This window comes from Dipodomys spectabilis, unplaced genomic scaffold (assembly GCF_019054845.1).
Source record: "Dipodomys spectabilis isolate Male_0828 unplaced genomic scaffold, ASM1905484v1 ptg000288l, whole genome shotgun sequence".
In the NCBI taxonomy this organism is placed as follows: domain Eukaryota; kingdom Metazoa; phylum Chordata; class Mammalia; order Rodentia; family Heteromyidae; genus Dipodomys; species Dipodomys spectabilis.
Genome location: NW_024870965.1, coordinates 5,173,095 through 5,197,647, shown reverse-complemented (window position 1 = coordinate 5,197,647; position 24,553 = coordinate 5,173,095). Strand labels below are relative to the sequence as shown.

Genomic DNA, 24,553 nt, shown 5'->3' with positions numbered 1-24,553 from the left:
CAGAAAAATCCAAAAAAGTTGAATAAGAACACAAGACCCTGTACAGCAAAGCCTCAGTACCAAAAGTTCAAAGCCCCCGTACCATTTTAAAACAAGTACTCTCTGGGAATTTAACATTCACTAGTTACATTTTAGCCTACAGATGCTAAGCCTGATTTTTTTTTTTAAATCAAATTACAGTATTTTCCATCTAGAGCTGCACTAGCTACCTGTGGCCATTTAAATTTCAGCTAGCCAAGATAAAGAATATGATTCCTCAGTGACATTAATCACAGTGAGCCATACTTAACAGCACAGATATAAAATACTTTCATCCTCTCATAAAATTCTATTGGATGGCAATTCTATTGGTGTGCAATACACACAAATTTATTCATAAATCTAACTCTCCAGACTGGTCTTAGGAAGCCAGCCTATGTAAGAGGATATTATAATTAGTAACTAAGTCATTTTTGAAAGGGTGAAAAATGGTTGTCGTATTTATTTATTCATTCATTTACTTACTGGGGTAATAAGGATTGAACTCAGGGCCTCATGCTTTCTAGGCAAGTGGGTTAACACTTGGGGCAGGCCTATAGCTGTTGGAGGCTACTAGTACTCTTGAATCCCTGTTCACAGCTAACGGTGGTGGCATACAACACTGATTTATATATTTATTGTGGGGCCTACTGGCAACCCCAATGCCTGCATCATTTTTGAATGCTCACTGTGTTCCAGGCACTGTCTTAACATTTCATATTTTAAAATCTCATTTTGTGTTCATGACAACCTTGTAAAAATAAGTATTCTATTTCTGTTTTACAGATGAGAAAACTGAAGCTCACAGATGTTAAGTAACTTATATAAGATTATACAGTGACAGAGCTGGGATTCAAAACTGGGTTAGTCTGACTTCGAGTCTCATAATCTTTCTACTATACCATATTCTCTACCCAAACAAACCTAGATGCAATATAAAATAAAGAGGAAATGACACATAGTCTGCATTCAAAAACCTCATGGTCTGCAATTTGGCATGAGTAGAAGACACAAATAACAGAAACACTGAAAGAAATAATCCAGATGGCCTGGAGCAAAAACCATGATACCAAAATCTCTATCTTTGCTAAGCCTTAGCCATGGTGCACATTGAGGAAGCATTTCCTGGAGACTTTATTGTTAAGGGTCTCAGGTTTCATAGTCAACTTTTTTTTTTTAACTATATCTATACCAGCATGAGTGAAACAGAACTTGACAGGTTAGCCTTCTCAATCAAATGTGACATTTTTGTGAAAATCAATTTCCAATGCTTCTTCCACTTCTTTCCCTTCCTCCCCACTTTCTTGGTTTTTGTTTGGAGTGTATGTGTGCACGCGCATGTGTGTGTGTGTGTGTGTGTGTGTGTGTTAATAGCAGGTGAACTGGGGGCCTTGAGCTTGTTAGGCATGCACTCTACCTCTTGAGCTAGTTCACCACCCTTTTTTGTGTTGGTTATTTTGAAAATGGGTCTGTCTGTATGCCTAGACTAGCCTGTATTGCTGTTCTCTTATTTGCACTTCCCCATGCTGCTTAAATGACAGGCCACACCCAGCCTTTATGCTTCCACGGTAGCTGGGATAACAGGCACTGGCCACTGCATTTGCCCAGCATAGAGATGAAGTTCTTGGTAACTTTTAGTTTTGACCAGGCTGGCCTGGAATGGGAATCCCCAGATCTCTGGATCTTGAGGCACCATGTGTGAGAGCTACCGAATCAAACCCTACTATAGGCACATATCACTTGAGAAATGTGTTTGTTTTCTCTGCATAATGTTAAGAGAAGTGGTATCAGCTGATCACTCAAAAGCACTTCCTTAAGCCAAAACACATGAAGAACAGATGAGACGAGGCTACCGGAAGGAAGAAAATGCTTTTCTAAAAACGTGTGTCTAAAGTAGAGAAGATTTCAAGACATCTGATAGGACACTGATTGTATTATATTGTACCCATATAACAGAGTATTTGGTTAAACCAAGTTAGGTTCTGTCATGCCAAGAGACTCAGGGAAAAAGTAATCATTACAGCTCAATCATCAGTTGACTTCGGAGTTCATACGAGAGCCCTGGGTTTTTGAACTGCTAAGAAATGCTTTACGAGGAACAGCTTGCTTTCCACTCTCACAAAGGTTAAGTCTTTGTTTATTTTAGACAAACTATCAAGCTATGCATAAAGCTCATTTTGAAAAATTAATAGAGTATCTTGTCTCCAACTCTTTCAAGTTCTTTCAGTGTTGTAAAGGAGTGAATGAACATTTCCCCAGACAGTCTATGTTTCCATATTTTCTTTTTTTTGTGTGTGTGGGGGGGGTCCAGTCGTGGGGCCTGAACTCTGGGCCTGGGTGCTGTCCCTCAGCTTTTTAGCTCAAGGCTAGTGCTCTACCACTTGAGCCACAGCGCCATTTCCGGCTTTTTTTTCTTTTTGCTTATGTGGTGCTGGGGAATCGAACCCAGGGCCTCATGCATGCAAGGCAAGCACTCTACCACTGAGACACCTTCCCAGTCCATGTTTCCATATTTTCAATGTAAACATAATGGGTAGAGATGCTGGCCTTTTATGTCTGCTGGTATTAGTGATATTCTATAGTTGGTACCATAAAAGAACATTAAGGTAACCCAGATGAACTTAAATAAGCCTACACAAGATGTGACTGTTGAAATCTGTAAAAGAAAAAAGTGATACACTTTTCAGACGATATGTTGCAAAAGAGTTGTTAAATATTATAAACATGAATAATGAAGAGTAATTGGAAGAAGTAGGTGAAGATCATATAGGAAGTGCACTTGCCTCAGGCCCAGGTATGTCATTTATTTTCCCCTCTAAAGTTCCCTGTTTCTGTCTAGAGTCTAACAGTGGTCCTCCCTGGTGCACTTTCACATCTTATCTCCACCTTGACCTCAGAATCTGATGGCTTGTTAACCTACATCCCCGCTGTGGGAGAACGGGATGGAGTTGTAACAAGTAAAAGAGAGAAATGGACAAGGCGCTGGGGACAGCTCACCATTCAACTTGACTATGCAGATGTAAGTGTGCAAAGCCTGAGGACAGTCACACAGGCACATGGCCTGAGTGAGCATCCCCACATACAATGTGCGATGGCATCAAAGATACAGGATGTGTGTGTGTGTGTATACGAGTGTGTGTGTGTGTTTCAGAACACTGAACCAGGGTTTCACACTAGCTAGGCAAGTGCTCTACCACTCCATGCCCCAGACCTTGTGATTTTTAGTTTATTTGAGATAGAGATAAGTTAACTTTGCCCAGATACTCCTGTCGCCCATCCTGGAGGCTGGGATTACAGGCATCTACCACCATGCACAACAAGATAGGGGTATTTTTCATACAAAAACATCTCCAAACACAAGTCATCTTGTTTATCTGGCTCCTGTCTAAAATAAAGAGCAAAGAACAATCAATATCAACAACGGAAGACGGTGGATTTAAGTTTTAGAGAAAGGGTTTAAATATTGGTATGGTAAGAAGAAAATACGGCACACTAAACACATAAAAATCAATATAATCAAACTCATCTAGACTATTAAGTAATGAAGAACTTAGATTTTTCAAGAATAATTTTGATCATATGGAAGATTGACCTCTAAAGTGTAATTTTTAAAGATAATCCTCTGCCAAATGACATTGTGCTATAATGAAAGTTTATTTTAGTAAATGTACTTGAGTGGCTTAATAATCTATATTTACAAACTTCCAAGAGGTTGAATTGGTCATAGTTTACAATACTTAACAGGAGGAATTCCTTGCTTTTGTTATCTTTTGCAAAGATCTTGAGATTGGTCCCCACAACTGTCAAGGGCCTATAAGATAACAACGGGTCTTGTCCCTCCCATACACACACTTGTGAATAACCTCCACATTAATGCTTCTGCAATCAAAAGTGTCCTAGGCCTGGTGCAAACTACCCAAGGGAACAACTCTATGCTTTGTCCATAGCCATATTGTTAGCTGTCATATTAATGGAGTTAATAAGCATAAAACATTCAGAATTTGGGGCAGTTCCTTATTTTACAAGGCTAATGAGCCTCGGGCACCTATTCTACTTTACACACCATAAAACACTGTACTGAGACCTTTAGATATGTCAGTCACATAGCTCTGTTTGCAGAGTGAATATAACAAACATGATTTTAATGCTGGCCCCTGTTCCTTCACTTGAAGTAAAACTCGTAAAACAAAGACTCAAAATAGACCATAGGTTTTGTATCTCTTCAGAAAAAATTTTATGCCAGCAATGTCTTTAATAACCCAATTTAATAAAAGGAGAAAACATTTTTACACTTAAATGCTAATATAAAATTAACTTTATATGCATATATTTACAGATAGCCAAAATATACATACATTTAAATACATATGTTACATATTATATTATATATGAATGCATATATTAACCATATGTAATATATTCAAATTGACTTTGCCACTTAGTAGCCCTGGGGACATCAGAGAGAGGAGAGTGCCAAGAAGTAGCCTGGACTCCCTCCACTCTTCCCTGAGGATGGGTCACCGCCCTGGCAGGGAGGCAGAGAGGTTGGCTAGTGAAGGCAACACTGCTTAGAGAGAAAGAGTTACAAATGCTAAGGAGTCCTTGACCTGTGTTTGTTAGCAAATTAACACATTATTTTAAACAGCAGCTCTAAGTTTACTTCATGTAAAAAAGAAAAGTTACACTAAATTCTGACCCAGTCCTTTTGAAGGCAGTCCAAAAGCATCGGGTTGTTACAAGAACTATGGCTGAAAAGAAAGACAAACATGGAGTAGTTTCTTTCACAATGAAATGTAATAAAAAGCGAGAAGCTCTCTTTTCTGACAAACATCCCTCTATAAAAGGTGATCTTTCCAGCCAGACACTGGTGGCTGATGCCTGTAATCCTTGCTAGTCAAGAGGCTGAGATTGTGAAGGGTAAACAAAGGAGGAGGCTGCAATGCTTGATAAGAAATGTACTCATTATCTTACCCATGTAATTGTAACCCCTCTGTACAGTATGTTCACAAAAAATTAAAATTAAAATTAAATTTAAAAAAAAGAGGCTGAGATCTGAGGATTGTGGTTTGAAGCTAGCTGGGGTATTAAAGTCCACAAGACTCTTATCTCCAATTAATCAACAAAAAGCCTGAAATGGAGATATGGGTCAAGTGGCAGAGCACTAGCCTTGAGCACAAAAGCTTAAGAACAGTGAGTGCCCAGGCTCAGAGTCCAAGCCCCAGGACTAGCAAAACAAACAAAGAAACAAACAAACAAAAGGTGATCTTTTCAAAGATCAAGACAGTGTGTCATATGCTTTTTACTTCTACTAAAGATGAACACTATAATAAGTAAAAAGCTTCTAGATTAAAGAAAAAACCACCTTGCAAGCCCTTCGTTCAGCACAACATTTCTCAATACATACTCTGTGCCTCTTACCAGAACATACATATGAATACACACATATATATTGCAAATGGCCAATTTTTACACATGTATGTATTTTATATACACACTACATGTGCAATATTTAATATCCTTACTGTCCTTGATAATTATTAAAACAGATACCTTATCATTCCGATGAGAAAACAAATCATTTATCCTATCATCTCTTCCTCAAACCATCTGAATCACAGTAAATACTCCTGTTCAGTAATTTTATGGCAGAAAATACTAATAAATATTAATAAAGGCTCCAGAAACCATGTTAAATGAAGACTAGTCATCATTTTCACAGTAGATTACTGCATTTTAAGGAATTATTTTAATTTTATATCTCTATTAAGGGTATTAACACTTTCCAGTGGAAAAATTCAATTGAACACACTGAAATACAAGAGCAAAACAACAATGAGTCATAGTGCTGCTGCTACCACAGCATCCTCTATGTGTAGAAATGTTACCACTGTGAATATAAAAACCATCCTAAACAAATTTATGAATAGGAGCAGGAAAGGCATTTTTGAGGCTTAAGTTGGATAATTTATTTAAAAAGTTCATTTGAAATGAGAATACTGCTGTTCCTAACATCATATCTGGTGTTGCATTCGAAAAACTTGGTAGGTAAATTTAAACATATGAAGTTTTATTATTTTAATATTGCCATTTTTGAAAGTACTTTTGTAATTAATTTTAGCGACAGGGCTTTCAGTTTCTCATAATGAGCTAAAAAATACATAAAAGACAGCAAGAATGCTCTTCATAATCCTAAATCATTTAGTTTTTGAATAGCTTATTTAAATGAAAACAAAGAGCAGCCTAAATACATTGCTACATTTTTATTCATGCTTCAAATGTCATGTTTTCTTAGATACTATGGTAATAGGTATATCAATGTAATACGCTTTTCAAAGCCAAAGAGTTTTAATGTAGACATAAAAGAACTAACAGCTTCAATATCACAATTTCCAAAGAAAATGAAATACTTATCCCTTTAGTTAGTACAGTTTTTCAGTTTTTATCAGCTATTAAAAAATTACTCTGTAAAAAGGAAAAAAAAGAAACAACAACTGGAAGCCAGTCATAGAGGCACAGCTTCATAATCCCAGCACTAGAGAGACTCAGGCAGGAGTTTGAAGCCAGACTGGGGTAGAGTGAATTTGAGGCTAATCTGGGCTATATAGTCAGACCCTGTTTCAAAACGACAAAAAATTGGCCCATTTATTCTTCATCAGAAAAACAAGCCATTCTGGCAAAATAATGTTGTCTCCTGCATCATGCACACATTTTTATTACTTTTCTACTACCACAAACTAAAACTCACAGTGTTGCTTTTCTAGCTGTCTGGAAAACAAGCAATTAAATATTCTGATTCCTAAAGGGAATATAATAAAAAAAAAAAAAGGGGGGGGTGTTAGTTTACACTTAACTTTCAGGAGTTCAATGTATATTCTTTTTAATTTGGCCAAGAAAATGCCTTTTTCTAAGTGTAGCAGTAGAGGACACTGGGCATTGGCGAAACTGAATCATACAAGTTGTGGGTGGAGATGGGAGGGAAGGGATGGGGGAGCAAGGGAACAGGTGACACTGTGTGAAAGGAAACGTACCTATTGCCTGGCATGTGTAATTGTAATCCCTCTGTACAGCACCTCTATAAAAATAAAGTAAATTCATTAAAAATGCCTTTTTCTTAAATGTTGAGTTTTTTTTTCTAAAGTGAGATTCTAAGACACTTGGGAATAAGCATCTCTGTTTATCAAGATTTTGTTTGGTTGTTTAATAAAAAATATAAGCCTCAAAAAAAATAAAGTCTTTAGTAATAAGCCATATATTGCCAAACACACATTTTCCCTGAGTTCAATTTGGCCTACCACTACAAACACAACAAAACAAAAACAAAAAGGAGGAAAGGTGCGGAGGGAGGGAAAAAGGAGGCAGGAAGGGTGGTTAGAAGCATATGCGCAGAGATCTGATGACTCTTCAGTCATCTTCTGAATTCCACTCTCCCCTCCTTCCCCCGCCCCACTCCCCCCACACACACTTTGCAGATGAAAGCTCCCGAGGTCCAACTAGATCAAATCATTCACTAAAAACCAGGCTCCCAATTTTGGTCATAGTCATCTCCCTTCAAATGTAGAGTAATGCCAAATAGCAACGCTAACTCAGTCACAAGTATAAGCAAGCTTCGATTGGCAATAATTAATTTTTAAATGCAATAAACAAACCACATCATCTGTTTCTCCTCTGACAAGTGTTATTCAACAAGAACTTTTTCTTTTCGCTCTATGTATTCTTTTTGTTAAATCCTGCCAGTCTCTTATAATCTGAGTAATTTAAATTTAAGGCTGTTTTATGTTAGCTTCAGAAGACAATATATGTTATTTCTTATCAAAAATACTACTTGATGCAGAAGCTAAGTTAAAGTATTTTTTTCTTCTCCCAAAGCAAGACAACCACCAGCATTTATTCAAGATCTGTAGGATTCCACTTCAATCTGAATGAGTTTACTTTATAAGAAATTACACTTTATTATTAAATCCACATGAAAGGAGAAAAGAAAACCCATTTATGTGTTCTGGGAGACTTAACAGAAAAGAGGATGGAGTCCCAGTGGCTCTTCCACACACACAACATACTGGACCTCTGAGGTACCTCTCATTCTACCCAGCCAGTTTCTACTTCTGCCTGTTACACCTGGCAGCATCCAGACCAATGCTAGTCTATAAATGCTAAACAGTAGAAGTCTGAGAACATTATTGAAAGCACACCAAAAGCACTTGAACCTGCAGGCTCCTGACTGAATATTCTTGAATAGATCCAAAATATCCTGACACCTTGACAGCACACGTATTCAACTTACCTCTTGGCTGTGACCCTGCTCACTGGTGACACCAAATGGACTCTCTCCCACTGAAAAATTGGACAATTTAACCTTGTTTTGTTGGAAGGTTTTCGCCAAAATTAATGAGATGTTCATATGTGAACAGGAAACAGCAAATTTTAACAAAAAAAACTAGGTTTATTTTTAGAGACATACTGATTGGGGGAAAATCCTTCTGTATTGAAACATGGTGTATGTGATCTCACCTTATGGGGAATTTTTAGAAAATTCACTAGCGATGGGTTATATCAATATTTCTGTAAATTTTATTTGAGGAACTTGATTTTATTACACTTAGTTTTAACTTTAAAATATGGCCTATTTTTAAGCTAATTTTAGCAAGCAGTTCCTAAGTATGAAGTCTCTGTTCTAGTCTCTGCTTTAATGAAATGTTGTAAAGGTAGATTTTTTAAGTTAACAGAGATACATATAATACAATACATCCAATTTACTGGCCATCTATTCAATCAAAATAGTCACATAGTGGTATAGTTTTGCTTTGCTTTTCTTTTCCCCTTCCCATCCCTTCCCATCTCCATCTCCTCCCCCCCCACCCCCCCCGCCCTGGTATAGTTTTTCATAAAACATTTTTATATACTATCAAATGTAGTCTGTGAAAATTAACATAATTACTTTTTTGTTCATTTTGATAAAGAAAAATAACAAAGAATAGATAGGCTTAAGGCACTGACTAGGAAAGAACACTTTATGATATCTTAAGGAATGGCTAGACAGATTTAATTCCCCTAAACTTCTAATTTAGCTCATCTATATATTATTTAGAGGAAAATTTGGAATTTTGGGTAGCCAACTTCTATTTTCCTCTCCCCTAGGAAGCAGCAGATAAGGTTTATTAGGGGTTTTGATTGAATGTACATCTGAAAGCAGGTGAATGTAAGTTTGAGTGACACTTTCTTCTCAGGTCCTATCAAAAATATCAGGTTGAGATACTATCATGACTTGGAAATTAACTAGACAAAGTAGAACATAGGAGGGAGATGATACTACAGAAAGTGAAAAATAAGAATCTTAATGTTGGCAAAATCATAATCATTAACATTTATTAAGCAATTATTATATGGCATGTGTTGAATTATAAGATTAACACAGATTGCCTCAAATTTTTATAGACCCTTATAAAAGAGGAATTGTATCCATCCTCATTTTACATAAAATTAACCCAAAGCCAGAACATAATTAAGAAATTTTTTTGAGTTCAGCAAGCAGTGGGTAGCAAAATGAGAATCAGGTAGTCTTTTAGAGGTCTGAACTCTTTGTTATCCATCCCATCCAGGAATGCAACAGTGGTTAAGATAGTCATGGGTATGTGTCCTCAACTTCCATCTGCAAACAACCAAGTAATAAATTATAATGAGTTCAATGAAGGAAAGAAACAAGGTACCATGAGACAATAAAAAAGGTGAAATATATACCAGTGGTTAGAGAAGTAGAGACATTGAATGGTCATTAAGAGAAAGAACTGAATAAATGTAGGAAGATGTCTGTCCAAGAGTTCTGGCATGTTTGAGAGGTTAAAGTAAAACACTGAGACTCTAGGGAATGGAGATATAGAGGAAGAGTGGATGAGAAAGGGTAGAAAGTCAGGTGGCAGTCAAATTATGCTGGGTTTTATAAATTGTGGAAAGGAGTGTAGACTTAACGTTTCTAAGTGCTATCTTGAAGTTAAATGGAAAAAGAAGGAAATGTGATCCACACTTTGCTTTTGCTAATATGTGAAGTATGGACTGAAGAGTACATAGCTTCACAAAGCTCATGTTGTGATGACAGAAGACATAATAAACAAAATGAATACATTATCAAGTAAAATGAGGCAGAAAGAGGGAGGAAATGCTGTACAATTTAGAATATGGTCGTCAGGGACCGGATTACTAGAGACACAACAAAGAATAAGACATGGCCTAGACTCGGGAGTGGGTCACAGACACTGGTGGTGAGCAATGCTAGTGCCCTAGGCTCCGTTTCCCATTCCCATCTGTTGAGCCTCCTTCATGCTGTCCAAGTACAGAGGCAACATGCCTTTGCCTAGTCTCTCTTCCATCTACTGTCATGCCACCTTGGGCTAACAAGTTTTTTTTTTTTGTGCCTGTCCTGGGGCTTGAGCTCAGGTTCTGGGCACTAGCTAGTGCCCTACCACTTGAGCCACAACTCCACTTCTGGCATTTTTGGTAGCTAATTAGAGATAAGAGTCTAACAAGCTTTCCTGCGTGGGCTCGCTTTGAACCATGATCCTCAGATCTCAGCCTCCTGAGTAGCTAGGATTACAGGCATGGGTCTCCGGTGCCTGGTGCTAAGTGACGTTTATCGTCACTATTTTTCCCTGAAGATAACAGCTTTCTTGATGTAATTCAGACCATAGAATTCAACCATTTAAAGTATACAATTGAATGATTTTCGTATATTCAAGATTTGGGCAACTATTATCACAAACAAATTTAGAGTATTTTATCATTCCCAAGAAATTCCACACCCATCAGCAGTTTCTCGTTTTTTTGCCTCCCAGTCCTCTCAATCCTAGGCAATCACTGCTATTTCTGAATAGATTTGTCTACTCTAGAAATTGCATATAATCCCAAACAATATGCTGTCTTCATGATTGGTTTCTATCAGTTGGCATGATGCTTTCAAGCTTCATCCATGTTACAAAATGTATCAGCACTTTGCTTTTCACTTTTAAACTAGGTAAATAGATAGACAGATATGCAGGCAGGCAAATAGATCATACTTGCTTTATTCATTCATCATTGGACAGACATACGAGAAGGCCAGCATTTGAAAATGTTGTATGTTATACTTGTGCTTTCAGATACAAGTTTTTGGACAAGCAAGTTTTTACTTTCTTTGGTAGACACCTTGGAGAGGTGCTGGGTCATATAATAACTTTGTGTTTAACATCTCAAGAAATGGCCTGACTTTTCGAAAGCAGTTGTATCACTTTATACTACTCCCAGCATGCATGAGAATCCCAAATTTCCACATCTTTTCCAGCGCTTGTCCTTTGATTAGAGACATCCTTAGGACACATCTATACACACAGATTTTAAAAGAGCCATCAATAGATATTGAATCCACTCATTACTGTGTTTGGATCCTAGAAATCCCTCAGAGATTCCCTGGGTAAAGGCTCGTCCCCAGCCTAGGGCACTGCTGGCAGGTGGTCTCAGAGCCTTTGACGCTCTTTAATCTAAAAGGTGAAGTCTAACGGGAAGTGCTGAGACCACTGAGGCCCCCAGCCCCCTTCTCCCCTTCTTCCCACTCTCTCATGAAGTGAGTGGTTTTGTTTCCTCACACACTCCCACCACGCTGCAGCCTGATACAGGCCTAAAATCAATGGAGCCGATTGACTGTAGAACGAAACCTCCAAAACGGTGAGCCAGAACAAACCTTTTTTTTTTCTTTTTCTTTTCTTTTCTCTTTTTTTTTTTTTGTCAGTCATGGGGCTTGAACTCTGGGCCTGGGCACTATCCCTCAGCTCTTCAGCTCGAGGCGAGCACTCTACCACTTGAGCCACAGTGGCACTTCCGGTTTTCTAGTGGTTTATTGGAGATAAGAGACTCACGGACTTTCCTGCCTGGGCTGACTTTGAACCGTGATCCTCAGATCTCAGCCTCCTGAGTAGCTAGGATTACAGGCATGAGCCACCAGTTCCCCACCACCTTTTTTTCTTTATGAGTTGGTTATCTCAGGTGTTTCTTAAACCCCAGCTGACACCCTTCACTCCTCCTCTAGGCTAAAACATATCTAACTCTTGTTATACAAACCCTTCTAAGGCTTAAATCGCTGTACACATCTGATAGCCTATTATTCTACAAGAAGAGAGAGAAGTTAAAAATGATACTCTTTAAGGTTTGTTAAATACATGATGTTCACCTTAAGTATGAGTAGATTCAGATGACTATGCAGGTAATTCTGAGCAAGTCAAAGAAAAATCCACCTGAAAAGGCAGCATTCCCAATGGTGGGACAATCTTCCTCTTCCGCAGAGTGCACTGAGCAGGTATAAAGCTCTGGGTTCCATCTTTACCACCAGAAAATGTTTTTAGAATGCCATCTTTGGGCTCACGGCATAGTAAAGTTGTACTCATGCATAATCCATGTTTCATCTTCCATCATGAATCATGTGGGAGTCTTCCCTGACTTAAAATGACTCAGTTCTTTCTAGGAAATAAATCCTATGTGACTCTAAGACTGCTAACAAGATGACACTGTATGTTACCTGAAAATCTAAAATTGCTCTGTATAGCACAGTGGCAAGTAACTGTAGTCCCAGCTACTCTGAGGCTGAGGTGGGAGGATCATTTGGGCCTAGGAGTTCAAGAGCAGCCTGGGCAACACAGTAGGGCTAGGTGGTGCTAGGGTTCAGTGGTGAATGCTTGCCTGGTTTGTGTGAAGCCCTGGGTTCAATCCTAGAATGAACAGATGCTTTCCCCATCATTCAGAAATAATACAAAGGAAATGAAGCGCATATGCAAATACTACCAAAGTAGAATACGACCTCTCTGTACGCGACACAGTGCTTAGGGATCGAAGGAACGAAAGGAACATGTGTCCTTTCTCAGTGCCCCTTTCTCTTTGCTCAACCCACCATGTTGGATCTTTTGGCCAAATGCCTTCTATGTGCTCTCATACTAACCATTCTGAAAGGAGGCTGTCGGTCCCTCTTCGAAATGCACAGACCTTTGTGTAATTTGTGGTATTTATTACGTTCCTTTTGACTTAACATTTATTTGTGTATCTGTCTTACATATTTCCTTCTGACAAAAATTCATACACACATATATGGTTACTAAATTAAAATGAAGTTCAGGGGAGAATTCTGAATTTATGTTGGCATTTGTTTTCTTCAAAATCTGACTTCGAACATCATTTTTTTCTAGCTAGATACTAGAGGCTCATTCCAATAACCCTAGCTACTCAGGAGGCTGAGATCCAGAGAATCATGGTTCAAAGCTTGACCAGGCAGAAAAGTCCACAAGACTTCATCTCCAAATAATCAGCTCAAAGCATAACTCAAGTGGTTGAGTGCCAAGCGAGCAGGGAAAGTTAACATGAGGCCCAGTTTCATTTTCCTTTAAAACTCTATGTAAACACTCATATTAAAGTGATCACTATAAATATACGAAGTAGTATAGAACAGTGATTAAGATACCGTTAGGTAAAAAAATAAAAACAAAAATTATATCCAGTCTATGCCATATATGCATATGGGCAAAAAGTAAAAGGCAAAAAGAAAAAGATGAAAACAATTTGCTCTACTGTATGATGTAATTAGTGGCTCCTGCTAACATGCTATGTTTACACAATAAATATTGTTTTTCCGTGTATAGCCACATCTGTGTTAGTATCATTCTTACTGGATACTGGTACTAACCTTTCGTACTAACCTCTGAAAAAAACATGTGTAGCTGGACACCAGTGGCTCACACCTGTACTACTAGATACTCAGGAGGCTACCATCTGAGGATCAGGTTTCAAGACAGACCAAACAGGAAAGTCCATGAGACTCTTATCACCAATTAACAACAACAACAACAAAACAGAAGTAGAGCTGTGGCTCAAGTGGTAGAGCACCAACCTTGAGAAAAAAAAGCTCAGGGACACACCCAGGACTCAGACCTGAATTCAAGCCCTAGGACCAGCACAATAAAAAAGGAAAGGAGAAAGAAAAGGGAGAGAGAAGGAAAAGCATTTGTAGCCCATGTCTATTGTGTGCCTGGGCCTGTCTGCACACATGGACAACTTCAGAGAACCACCACCACCCCAGGGGGCCCCACTGCAGCCTGGACTCAGCACACGGCTCCACAAGGCTGTGGGGAGCCTGCTGCATCCGCACTTACAGGCAAAGCAAACATGCAAAAAAAAAAAAAAAACCTAAAAGACCAAAATATTTATCACCAATTTAAAGCACAGAAACATCTTTAAGGCCAGTAGCAGAATTTTATGCATTCCTTAACACATGAAAATCTTCTTTGAGTTCAGTTTGGTTGAATATCCCTAACCAAAGGCAAATGCTTCCCTCTTGCTGTTCATCCCATAAGGCACACGATGTCTAAACCGGCATGTTTTGTTTGCATTTGTGCCCTTATCCCCAGAACACACCTAAATTTATATTTTCAATTGATCTTGATACTGTTTCTGCTTATCTCTTTGATTTTTAAAAATATATAAATCATGAAAAACAGAATTATCATCTTTTATGAAAAATCAGATTATAAATAAGAATTCCCAGATTCTTTTTTGAGCACATGAATTTATATACACGCACTGCTGCCAGAGAAAGAGGAAAAAAATCTGCCCAAATCATGAACAAGCTACTGAGTCCTACATGCCCTGAATATCTCTAACTTGTTATTTTTCACTGAATTTATTAGGAACTGTTCTTTCAGGTAAATAAATGTATATAAATAGATTTGAGCTTATTTTTTTTCTATTTTGTGACTTTACCAACACAATGATTTAAATGAATGAGAAACTAATTCAACATGGTGACTTAGAAACAGAAGTACAATAATGCAAGACTTTTATGAAGTGAATATATTTTAAATTATTTATAGTCCAATAAATCCTATTGATACACTCAAGCATCACTAAGGATAAAAACAAAAGATGCTGATTTATAGCCGTACGCCAGGCTGAAGAATTTTCTCAGAAATCTTGGTTAGGCTGTGATAAGAACACAAATTCCTCTAAGTATGCTGAACAATGCTTTAGGGCATACTTAAGAGAAGATGCTATTTAAAAAAAAAAATGAAAGAAAGGAGAGAAAAGGCTTGATTGTATCACATACAGAACCAGATTCCCCTCTGTGGGCTGTGGCTGGCATGAAGTTCACACTACATTAATTTGCACTTGTCGATATGCTGCTTTGCAAGTATTCTTCAGGCATGTACAAATGTGTACCCCAAGCCCTCAACTAGAACATAAACTCCCTAAGGGCAAGGCCTGGTCTTCCAGTCTACCCAACGCCAGGGTCTACCGCTGGGCTCTGGGTAAGTGAAGTTCTCATCTTGACAGGACAGGGATTTGCCAAACCTGCCGAAGTGGGGAAGGGTGTGAAGAAGGCTGGAGAAGCTCTGTCATCACCAGGACAGAGTGAACCACAGACATGCTCAAGTGACCCTCCCCCAGAAGAGACTGGAGAGAGAGAGGTGAGTCCCCAGGTGGTAGCTGGGTAAGTCTCTGAAACCTAGCTCTCCAGATTCACCCGTTCTCTCTGCCTGCCGAAGAGCATAATATAGCTTCCCAGACATAAAGCACAGAACAGAACTTCCTGAGATTTTAATCTACCCGTAGGTGCCAAGTCACAATTAGAAAAGACTAACACTGCTGTTACCCACTTTTAACAGATACCGTGATCTACTGCTAGGATGTTTCCAGAATCAAATAGAAGGCAGTGGACCTCACACCGCTGCTACTTTTTAAATCTAAAAATAAAGTCCCATGGCCTATTCCAGCAATCTACTTTGATCTTCTTATTGTCAGAAAATTCTTCCTTCAGACTATAGTAGTTTCCAGTTGCTGTGATAAGTTGCTTTGTTTTTATTCTTTCCATATTGAAGATAAAAGATCAGGTAACTTTCTCCTTGAAAAATTAGTCAACTCCTTGAAGACAACGATGCAGTGTGTGTGTCTTTTCTAAATGAAAAGGTTCGATTCTTCAGCTTTTCCTTATTCCTTTTATTTCTCTGTCCTTAAATAGAACTGCCTCTTAGGACTTGAGGGTTTCCTCTCACTGTTGCACGAAGTGGTACAACACAGACGCCCTTCTTTCGAAAGTCTGAGTGAGTCACCTGAATGTAGGCACTCATTTGTATGGCTGTGCACTACAGGCTTCTGTCTGCACAGAAATGCATGTCATAGTGCTGTGGAGCTGAGCCACCCACAATTCCTTTCTATTTGTTTTGTACCTATAGCCACTCTTAAACATCTGCTTCGATCACACCAGTGTGGTAATTTTGAAGGTATGTGCTTCTTCCTCATGTGCTCTCTACAGCTTAAAAGTTACAGCACACACAATATTAATAAGAAAAGCAATGCCAGTCATATCACTGAAAAACTGATACTAACCTAAAAATCAAAGTGCAAACCAATAATGCCATATTTGTACTCTTGCCCAAGCCACAAGTGAAGCAATGACACCACAGCAGTCCCTACATGTGTGGCATGATAAAACAATGATACAATAGCCAGTAATACACTCATTTAGCCATGCCACTAGATGACTGAAAGATCAGGAACATGCTACATTGTTGCACTGCAAACATTCTAAAACTACTAGGTAAAAGATTTCAGATTGATGCTCTTCAAACGCAAAGGTCTGTATTCCAGTAAAGGCAGAGAAGTTTACATTGCATGCCTGGGGGAGGTTGGGAAGCCCTTCCTGGAAAAGATGAGATAATAAAGATTTCAGGCTCCCAGGACTACATGGTGTCTGCTGCATCTCCTCCTGCAGCAGTAGGGAAACGGTGACCCTCCCTCACTTCCAGCTCTTCTTTGTGCAGTTTTTTTTTTTTTTTGTCAGTCGTGGGGCTTGAACTCTGGACCTGGGCGCTGTCCCTCAGCTCGTCAGCTCAAGGCGAGCGCTCTACCACTTGAGCTACAGTGCCACTTCCATTTTCTGGTGGTTTATTGGAGATAGGAATCTCACGGTCTCTCCTGCTCGGGCTGGCTTTGAACAGCGATCCTCAGATCTCAGCCTCCTGAGTAGGTAGGATTACAGGCGTGAGCCACCAGTGCCCGGCTGTGCAGTTATTTTTTGAGATGGCATCTTGCTTCTTGCCCAGGAACACAACTAGACTGCAATCACATCTTTTTGCTTCCCAAGGTAATTCTGATGGTGGGCTTGCACCATCATGACCAGCTTCTTTCCACCAAGATGGGAGTCATGGCGGACATTTTTGCCTAGGCTGGCCTGTATCCTCTTATCTTCCTGATCTTTGCCTACCTTGTAGCTAGGATGGTAGGTACAAACCACCATGTCCAGCTACTAGATGAGAAAAGGTCTCATGAACTTTTCTGATGGGTTGGCCTGTTCATCTCGTGAAGATTGTATGCACGGGCCCCCGACACGCAGGGACTCAGCATCTTCTAGGAATGCAGGGTGCGTGGACACAGCAAATAGGTGGAAATGTCTGTTTCTGCAGTCAGGAGAGTCTGTGGGCGCACTAGTTCTGCAGACCCCTGCCCTTCCTGCGCTCTGGCAACTCCAGGGGTGTGGAGGTCAGTACAGGCACACAGACAGGGTTAGGAAGGGCCTTGCAATGAGGAGTGGTGACACCTGCTCGGAATCCCAGCACTTGGGAGGCTGAGGTAGGGGATGGTAGTTTCAAGGACATCCTGAGCAACGCAGAGTTCCAAGGCTAGCCCAGACTGATGAAAGCTCAGGAGCTATAAACGTTCACCTTTGAGAGTTAGTGACAAAATGTACGTTGACACAGGAAATTCCATATTTTGGGGCTGCCTGCAGACCTCTAACTCCGAAAATGTAAAGTTCGAAAGTCATAGTTTTAAGTTTAAGGCTCTATAGAGCTTCTTTCGGATTCTTTCGGAACATGATGACTGGCAGTGCTCCATGGTAGCCATTTTCTTCAAATTGTTGCTAGAGATTCATTCATATCTCTTTAGAATAATGATAAGTTACTTGAAACTATAAAGTACAATGAAAACATTCATACCTAATTTAACAACAGTCAAAGAAAGTTGATATTTTAGTACGAATCCTCTTTATTTCCTTTTAAAGAGCATAAAACTGCAGTATACTAAAATATAAGAATATAACTGTTTTCCCAATCTAAACAAATCAATTTCAAAATGTTTTTGAGATAAAGACATCTAATCTCAGCTGCGCATTATTTGCTACTAAAGAATTATTGTTATTATTGTGAGGTATGCTGAGGACATACTGAGCACATACCGAACCCTTCAGTGACGCACACTGAAGTATCTGCGGGTGAAATAATAAACATAATGTCTGAGATCTACTTTAAATATTTCTCCAGAAGGAGAAGAGGTATAGGAAGGAGAGACCGAAGAGGAAAATGGAAAAGAAAAAAAGATGATGACAAAAGATGAGGAAGACAACAAGGAAGCCTCGGGAATCGAGAGAAAAGATGTGCAGGAGATGCAGCACAGGGTGGGAAGAGGTGAGGGAAGGGACTGCTTCGTCCTACTCTCGTGTGTTTCAAGACTCCCACGGTGGGATGCGGGTGTGAGTGCGTGGGAGTGAGTGTGTGTGCGCGTGTGCGTGTGCGTGAGTGTGTGCATGCGCACGCGTGTGCACGCATGCATGCAAAATACAACCTACAAAAAATCTCTAAAAAAAATTAAGGCAGAAATTTCTCACTCTCCTCCATGCTAAATGTCTTCCCTACCCCACTAAATCTTTTCCCCCTTCAGAATACACACAGTGTCCTCTGTGGCTGACAGTTTCTGAAGCTAAAAAGATACAAAAGAGCTGATGTGAAGGAATTCCTGACACATAGAAAAAAGAAAAGAAGAACACGGGTGGGAGAAACTGCCATTGTCACTCTCCCGACCTTTCTTTCTGACCAGGCCAGAGTCAGGGTTCATGCTGAAAGGAGACATGTCGTGGGGACCAGACCCTCGCCCTGCTTTGTCTCTATCAGAAAAGCTCTTGGACTCAGCACATTCTCATCTCCATTTCCCACCTACTCAAAAATCTATCAAGTGGTCAGATTCACTAAAATAGAAGTAAAACGAGGATACTATAAAGAACACCTGCTTGCAAACCAAGAGATAACTTTCTCATTGTATGCTCAGTTATGTGACACCCTAAAGGTAAATATGCATTAAGTGTTATAGATATTTCAGATAGATGCTCAATATGTCTAGCTCTTAAAAATTAAATGCAGATTTCTCTCTTGAGTGCAGATGGGGGCCAAGCAAAATAGCGCTTTGGTCTGACAGCAGAAGGTCAGGTCATGGCTCAAAGACCAAAGAACAATGACGGCTTTGCCATTCCAAGTCATTCAGGGACTGAGACCCCACCACTTTCCTTTCTAAAACACAAAGTAGTTACAAAGGATAACTATAAAATTCCCGCAGCCTGTCCAAGGAAAAATGGTAACAAGTTTATCACATCATAAACATCTTGTCATTCTTCAGAGATTTTCTTCCTAATGAGTATGGCCCTCTCAAAAGGTACATCTCTAAGAACCACTACAATCTAAGAATCTAACTATCACTAAAAAGCATTAAGAAAACTGTGACTATTTTACTATCCTGGGAAAATGTTTATAAGTGAAAACTACTCCTTCAGATTTCTGCAGTCTTAGCCTTCAACTATTACTAGTCAATTAACAAGAGATATAGTGCTAAAAGAAAAGTATTACAAATACTGTTAAACACGTGATTCATTATGCTCTTATTGTTCTGATGGAGATAGTTTTCTTCTAAAATATTACAATTTCTTTTTTAAATTCTTTCAGATTCTTTCATGCTGAATTATTCCCAGTTTAGTCCAAAATATTATGCTACCAGATGGCTGTATCATAGTATAAAAGGTATTTAATAGTGTAGATGGTAAGCCAATATAGCTTTAAAAAATTGTAGAACATCAGAAAGGACAAAATCTCTGCACTTGACTTAGTCCTGGGCCTTCAGCCCCTGACAGAGGATTTTCCCATCCCACTATCAGGAACGCCCCCAACTGGAGGAAATAATAGCTTCATCATGTGTATATGTTAATAAAGAACAATCTTCTAAAAATGTAAAACTTGTTGTAGCAACTTGAATACAGTGGTATAAAAGGAGAATTTTGTTCTAATTGTCTGGCTTTTAACTTAATACTAAAGATTGTAAATAGGACCTGGAAAATTTTTTTGTACTAAATTTCATTATCACTTAATTTTTTAACACTTTCCAATTGTCTTTATGGCATTTGTAACAAAGAGTTGATTGAATTGAAAGGAAAAAAATGTTGAAAATTATTTTTTAAAAGCATTGAACAGAAATATGTTTGACAAAAATTTACTTGAAGTTAATTACTCACTTCTGAATTATAGAGATTTCTTTAAAATATTGATACTAAGAACTCAGTCTAATTGTTTAATAGAATAAACAACTTGCCATTCTTGGCTATTTAAAAAAAAAAAAGCAAGACTTCAATGGCCTGTATTAGAATACAAAAAAAAAAAAAACCAGTTAGCCCATTAGAATTGTCTCTCTTAAAAACTTTATCCATATTGTCAATTAAAATTGGAGCATCTACATGAGTTCAACAAAGTTACAATGTAAAACATCTGTTCAAACTGAAATTAAAGCATTCCTTCCCAAACATTTTAAATTGTGCTGTATTTAGGCTTCCTGAGCAAACGTATTCATGGTTATCTTAGTTAAAACTGGTTTGACTCTGCCAACAATCAATTTGATTGACATATTTACATATCAACTCATCTCATCTTACAAATTTTAAACTTTTTCATTTAAAATTGGATGCAAGTTGGCATCTTTCAAAAACTTCATGTACGTATATTTTAGGTTCAAACTGTGCATTAGAACATTTTTTTAACTTTTGTAAGTAATAGATACACATATCCAAATGTATATTTATGACCTGTCAGAATGGAATTTTATATGCATGCAGTTGTATTCTCACTACTTCCTATGAAAGGTGATAATTTTAAGCAACTATAAATGAATCTCCTTTAATAGTATGACTGGATTGTTGCATTAGCTAGAAACAATATTAGTTCGGAATAATAAGCAAAATAAATAACTTCTGAACCAACTCCACAGAGAGAACATTACTTATATCTTTAATTGCTGCTTATACAATGTGTTTATCCCTTACCTGATTTTTAATTTCAAAATCCCTTTTAGTTTTTGCTCTGTATTCTCTGTGCTCCTTTTCTGCCTCATCCTTCTCCATTTGGGTTTTGTTCAACTGGAAGCGTATTTCTCCACACACCTGTTCCATTGGAAAAAGTAAATGAATAGCCACTGGAATCCACCAGACGATGCCTGCAATTAGATCTTTTGGTGCCCCCTAGAGGCCATATGTATGAAATACAACAGAGGATTTTCTTTAAGAACACCTAGTAGAATATTCAGTATAGCCTAGTAAAATTTGGAAGCAAAAATCTGGGATTCTTAAGTCTAATTATTTCATATCGAGAGAAATACATAACTAATTTAAGTGACATTCTCAAAGATTATTTTCTGTAAAATAGTTGCAATTGGATATTACCAACTGAAATGTAGCATCATCCAAACTTTAGGTAAAAATGAGTAGTTTAAACATCACATGCTCTTTCTCCCCCAAATTTTTCTGGTGAAGTATTCACTGTTCCTTTGAAGATTTCAACAGTTAAGCTTTTATGTAAGGAAATTTATGAAGGTATTGTTTCCTCTAGAAGATTGTATGATTGATATTTTGATTTGAAGTAGGACTTATGCAAACTGTCCAAACACCAGTCTTATAGCAGTAAGTATACAATATCACTCAAGTCAAGGAATATATGATGGCAAAAGTCATAAACTAGCACTTAGCACACCTGATGATTGTAATTGGAGCATTTAATATGAGAAGAAAATATGTGTGGGGGAGGAGGATTGGGTGGGGGGGCGGGTGGGGGGAGGAAGGATGGGAAGGGATGGGAAGGGGAAACAAAGGAGGAGGCTACAATGCTTGATAAGAAATGTACTCATTATCTTGTCCATTGTAACCCCTCTGTACAGTATTTTCACAATTAAAAACAAAGAAAATGTGTATCTAACATGAAATAGTCTTAATATATCATTAAGTAAGAATATATTTTAAATGTGTATTATTATTTATACAATTTGCATTTTTTCCCAACCCAGGACCACTACAAATGCAGACATACAATTTGAAAATGCAATTAATAGATAAATCCAAATAGAGAAATTATGGGCCTTTTGAAATTATTGAGACCCTCTAGAGAGATAAACTAAATCACAAGGTAATTTATAAAGCAAGGTTTTTTTTTAATGTTTCTTTTTTTTTATTTTTTGTCGGTAATGGGGCTTGAACTCTGGGCCTGGGCGCTGTCCCTCAGCTCTTCAGCTCACAGCTAGTGCTCTACCACTTCAGCCACAGTGCCACTTCCGGTTTTCTGAGTGGTTCATTGGAGATAAGAGTCTCACCTACTTTCCTGCCCAGGCTGGCTTTGAACCATGATCCTTAGATCTCAGCCTCCTGAGTAGCTAGGATTATAGGTGTAAGCCACCGGCGCCAGGCCAAGCAAGTTTTTAAGTATCATATATATCTACTAGTTATACTTGTCTGAAATTTTTCAGTTTTGTTTTATAAATGATTTTGAAACTCTAGAAACTAATCCCATCAAAGCTATAGGACCTATCTGATTTTTGTAGAAAGGTATTTGAATAATATATTTAAAGAAATAAAGGGTTCTTGAGTTTAAAAGTATGACAAGAAAGAAGAAAGAAGAAAGCTTTTCCCAAGTGGCTGTCAAAACGGAGAAGGAACTTATTTAAAAGAAAGTGTACTAGAAAGCTGTCTTCAACCTCTGAGCTGATTCTCCCACATCAAAAAGTTACAAACACTGCCTAGCCAGTGTAACATCCTGGATTTGGTCCCCAGTACCAAAAGAAAAGACAAAGAAGCTATAAATATGAAAAACCTTTTGTGGTATAATTATATAAATTTTTTAAATCTTTAGTGACAGAAATTTATTTATTTTCTTTTTTTTTATTGTTTTTACTGTTTTTGTTGTTCATTGTTTTTTATTCTCTTTATTTTCTTTTTTAAATGTTCGCTATTCCAATCTATCTGTGAATGAAATGGGCAAAACTTAAATTGATAATACTAAAAAATAACAGTTACACACCATAGTGTAAAATCCAACACCAACAAGCTGGCTATGTTTAAAAATATGAGTATCATGTCTTATTTAAAATGATTTTATTCCCTCTATTTAATTTTGAAGCTACTTTGTCTTAATATTTTGAGTTTAGCATTTGTTTATTGATAATATTTACATACCATCTAAAATACATCAAAAGTCTAAACTGAACCAGAATCTCAAAGTCAAGACTTTTAGGATAGTTTTGAAAACAGGAATTCATTCTTTGCATTTCTCCTCCTATAATGAACTGAAAGCTGTCACCATAGATTTCACCTGTAAATGTCAGTAAGCATCCATCCGTCTGCACTCAGCTCTATCACTACAAAGACATCAGGTACACTAGCAAATAGGAGCTTCTTAAAATTTCTACATTTGCTACCTGGAATTTTAAGCAACCAAATGGAAAATTACCAAAACTGAAAAAAAGGAAAAAAATTGGGGAAAACGGCTCTCTTTCCTAAGATATCAGTTAAAATTAATTCAAATTACTGAATTATGGAGCAACAGTGGCATTTAAAATGTATCAAATTTTAGGAAAATGTGGGAGGGACATGTATCTTACACAAACTGTATATGTAGTAGAGAATAATAAATTGCTTTAATTTACTATATTATGCACAATCTCATTTAGATTCTCAGTTTTAAGTTAATTGATGCAATCTAGATAAATTTCTAGTATTTCTTAAAACAGGGACATTACATATTAGCCTTATCCAGTTGAAGCCACTTAACATCTAGAACTTGTTTCACGAGTTCATGTGCCCAAAGCACAAATGCTGTGGTGTTCTGATAAACAAACTTGTTTCAAAAACAACTATGATACTACAGTCTTGATTTTTAGAGGCCAGATATGAAAAGTAAGTGGAAGAAAGATAATTTTTTATGTTAAGAACACTTTCAAACTGTAAATAGATGTCTTTGACAATTGCTCTGAAGAGTAAACCCTCCTCTATGGGGCGTGGGGGGAAAGAATTTAGAAATACAAGTTTCCCTAAATAGTCAATCATTGAAGTTATATAACTCATATTTATAAGTCTGTCTTTGGCACTTAAGTCATGAGCTGATGAAAGACAATCAATTCTAATTCACCTTTGAATCTGTAGTACCTGTGTGTGCAGGTGAGCATCTGCTTAGTGATTATTAAGTAAACTTGTATTATTCTTGAAATAAGAAAAATATTTACGCAAGTAATTATGGAAATAAATCTTTTTGTACCTTTGTGACATCCATTTCTTGTGAAGAAAGCTGGTTTTGAATGTCCTCTAGTTGACTAATAGCTGAACTCTTTTCCCTTGTAACCTTTTCCATTTCAGCCTCCAGTTGGGCAATATTCTGAGAGAGGAGCAACATCTGTAAAGGGAAATAAA

At 37.8% G+C, this 24,553-nt stretch overlaps 1 protein-coding gene across 2 annotated transcripts in view; it reads right to left on the bottom strand.

The window, feature by feature from the left end:
- The window catches only part of Sdccag8 (SHH signaling and ciliogenesis regulator SDCCAG8), a 181,299-nt gene that overhangs the window by 108,437 nt on the left and 48,309 nt on the right, over positions 1 to 24,553 (bottom strand). For both annotated transcript variants that reach the window (XM_042701143.1, XM_042701142.1), the window contains exons 11-12: positions 24,402 to 24,536; positions 21,149 to 21,265 (exon numbers count right to left, since the gene is read on the bottom strand). In XM_042701143.1, coding sequence (XP_042557077.1) covers positions 21,149 to 21,265; positions 24,402 to 24,536 — 252 coding nt within the window. The remainder of the gene's footprint in view (positions 1 to 21,148; positions 21,266 to 24,401; positions 24,537 to 24,553) is intronic.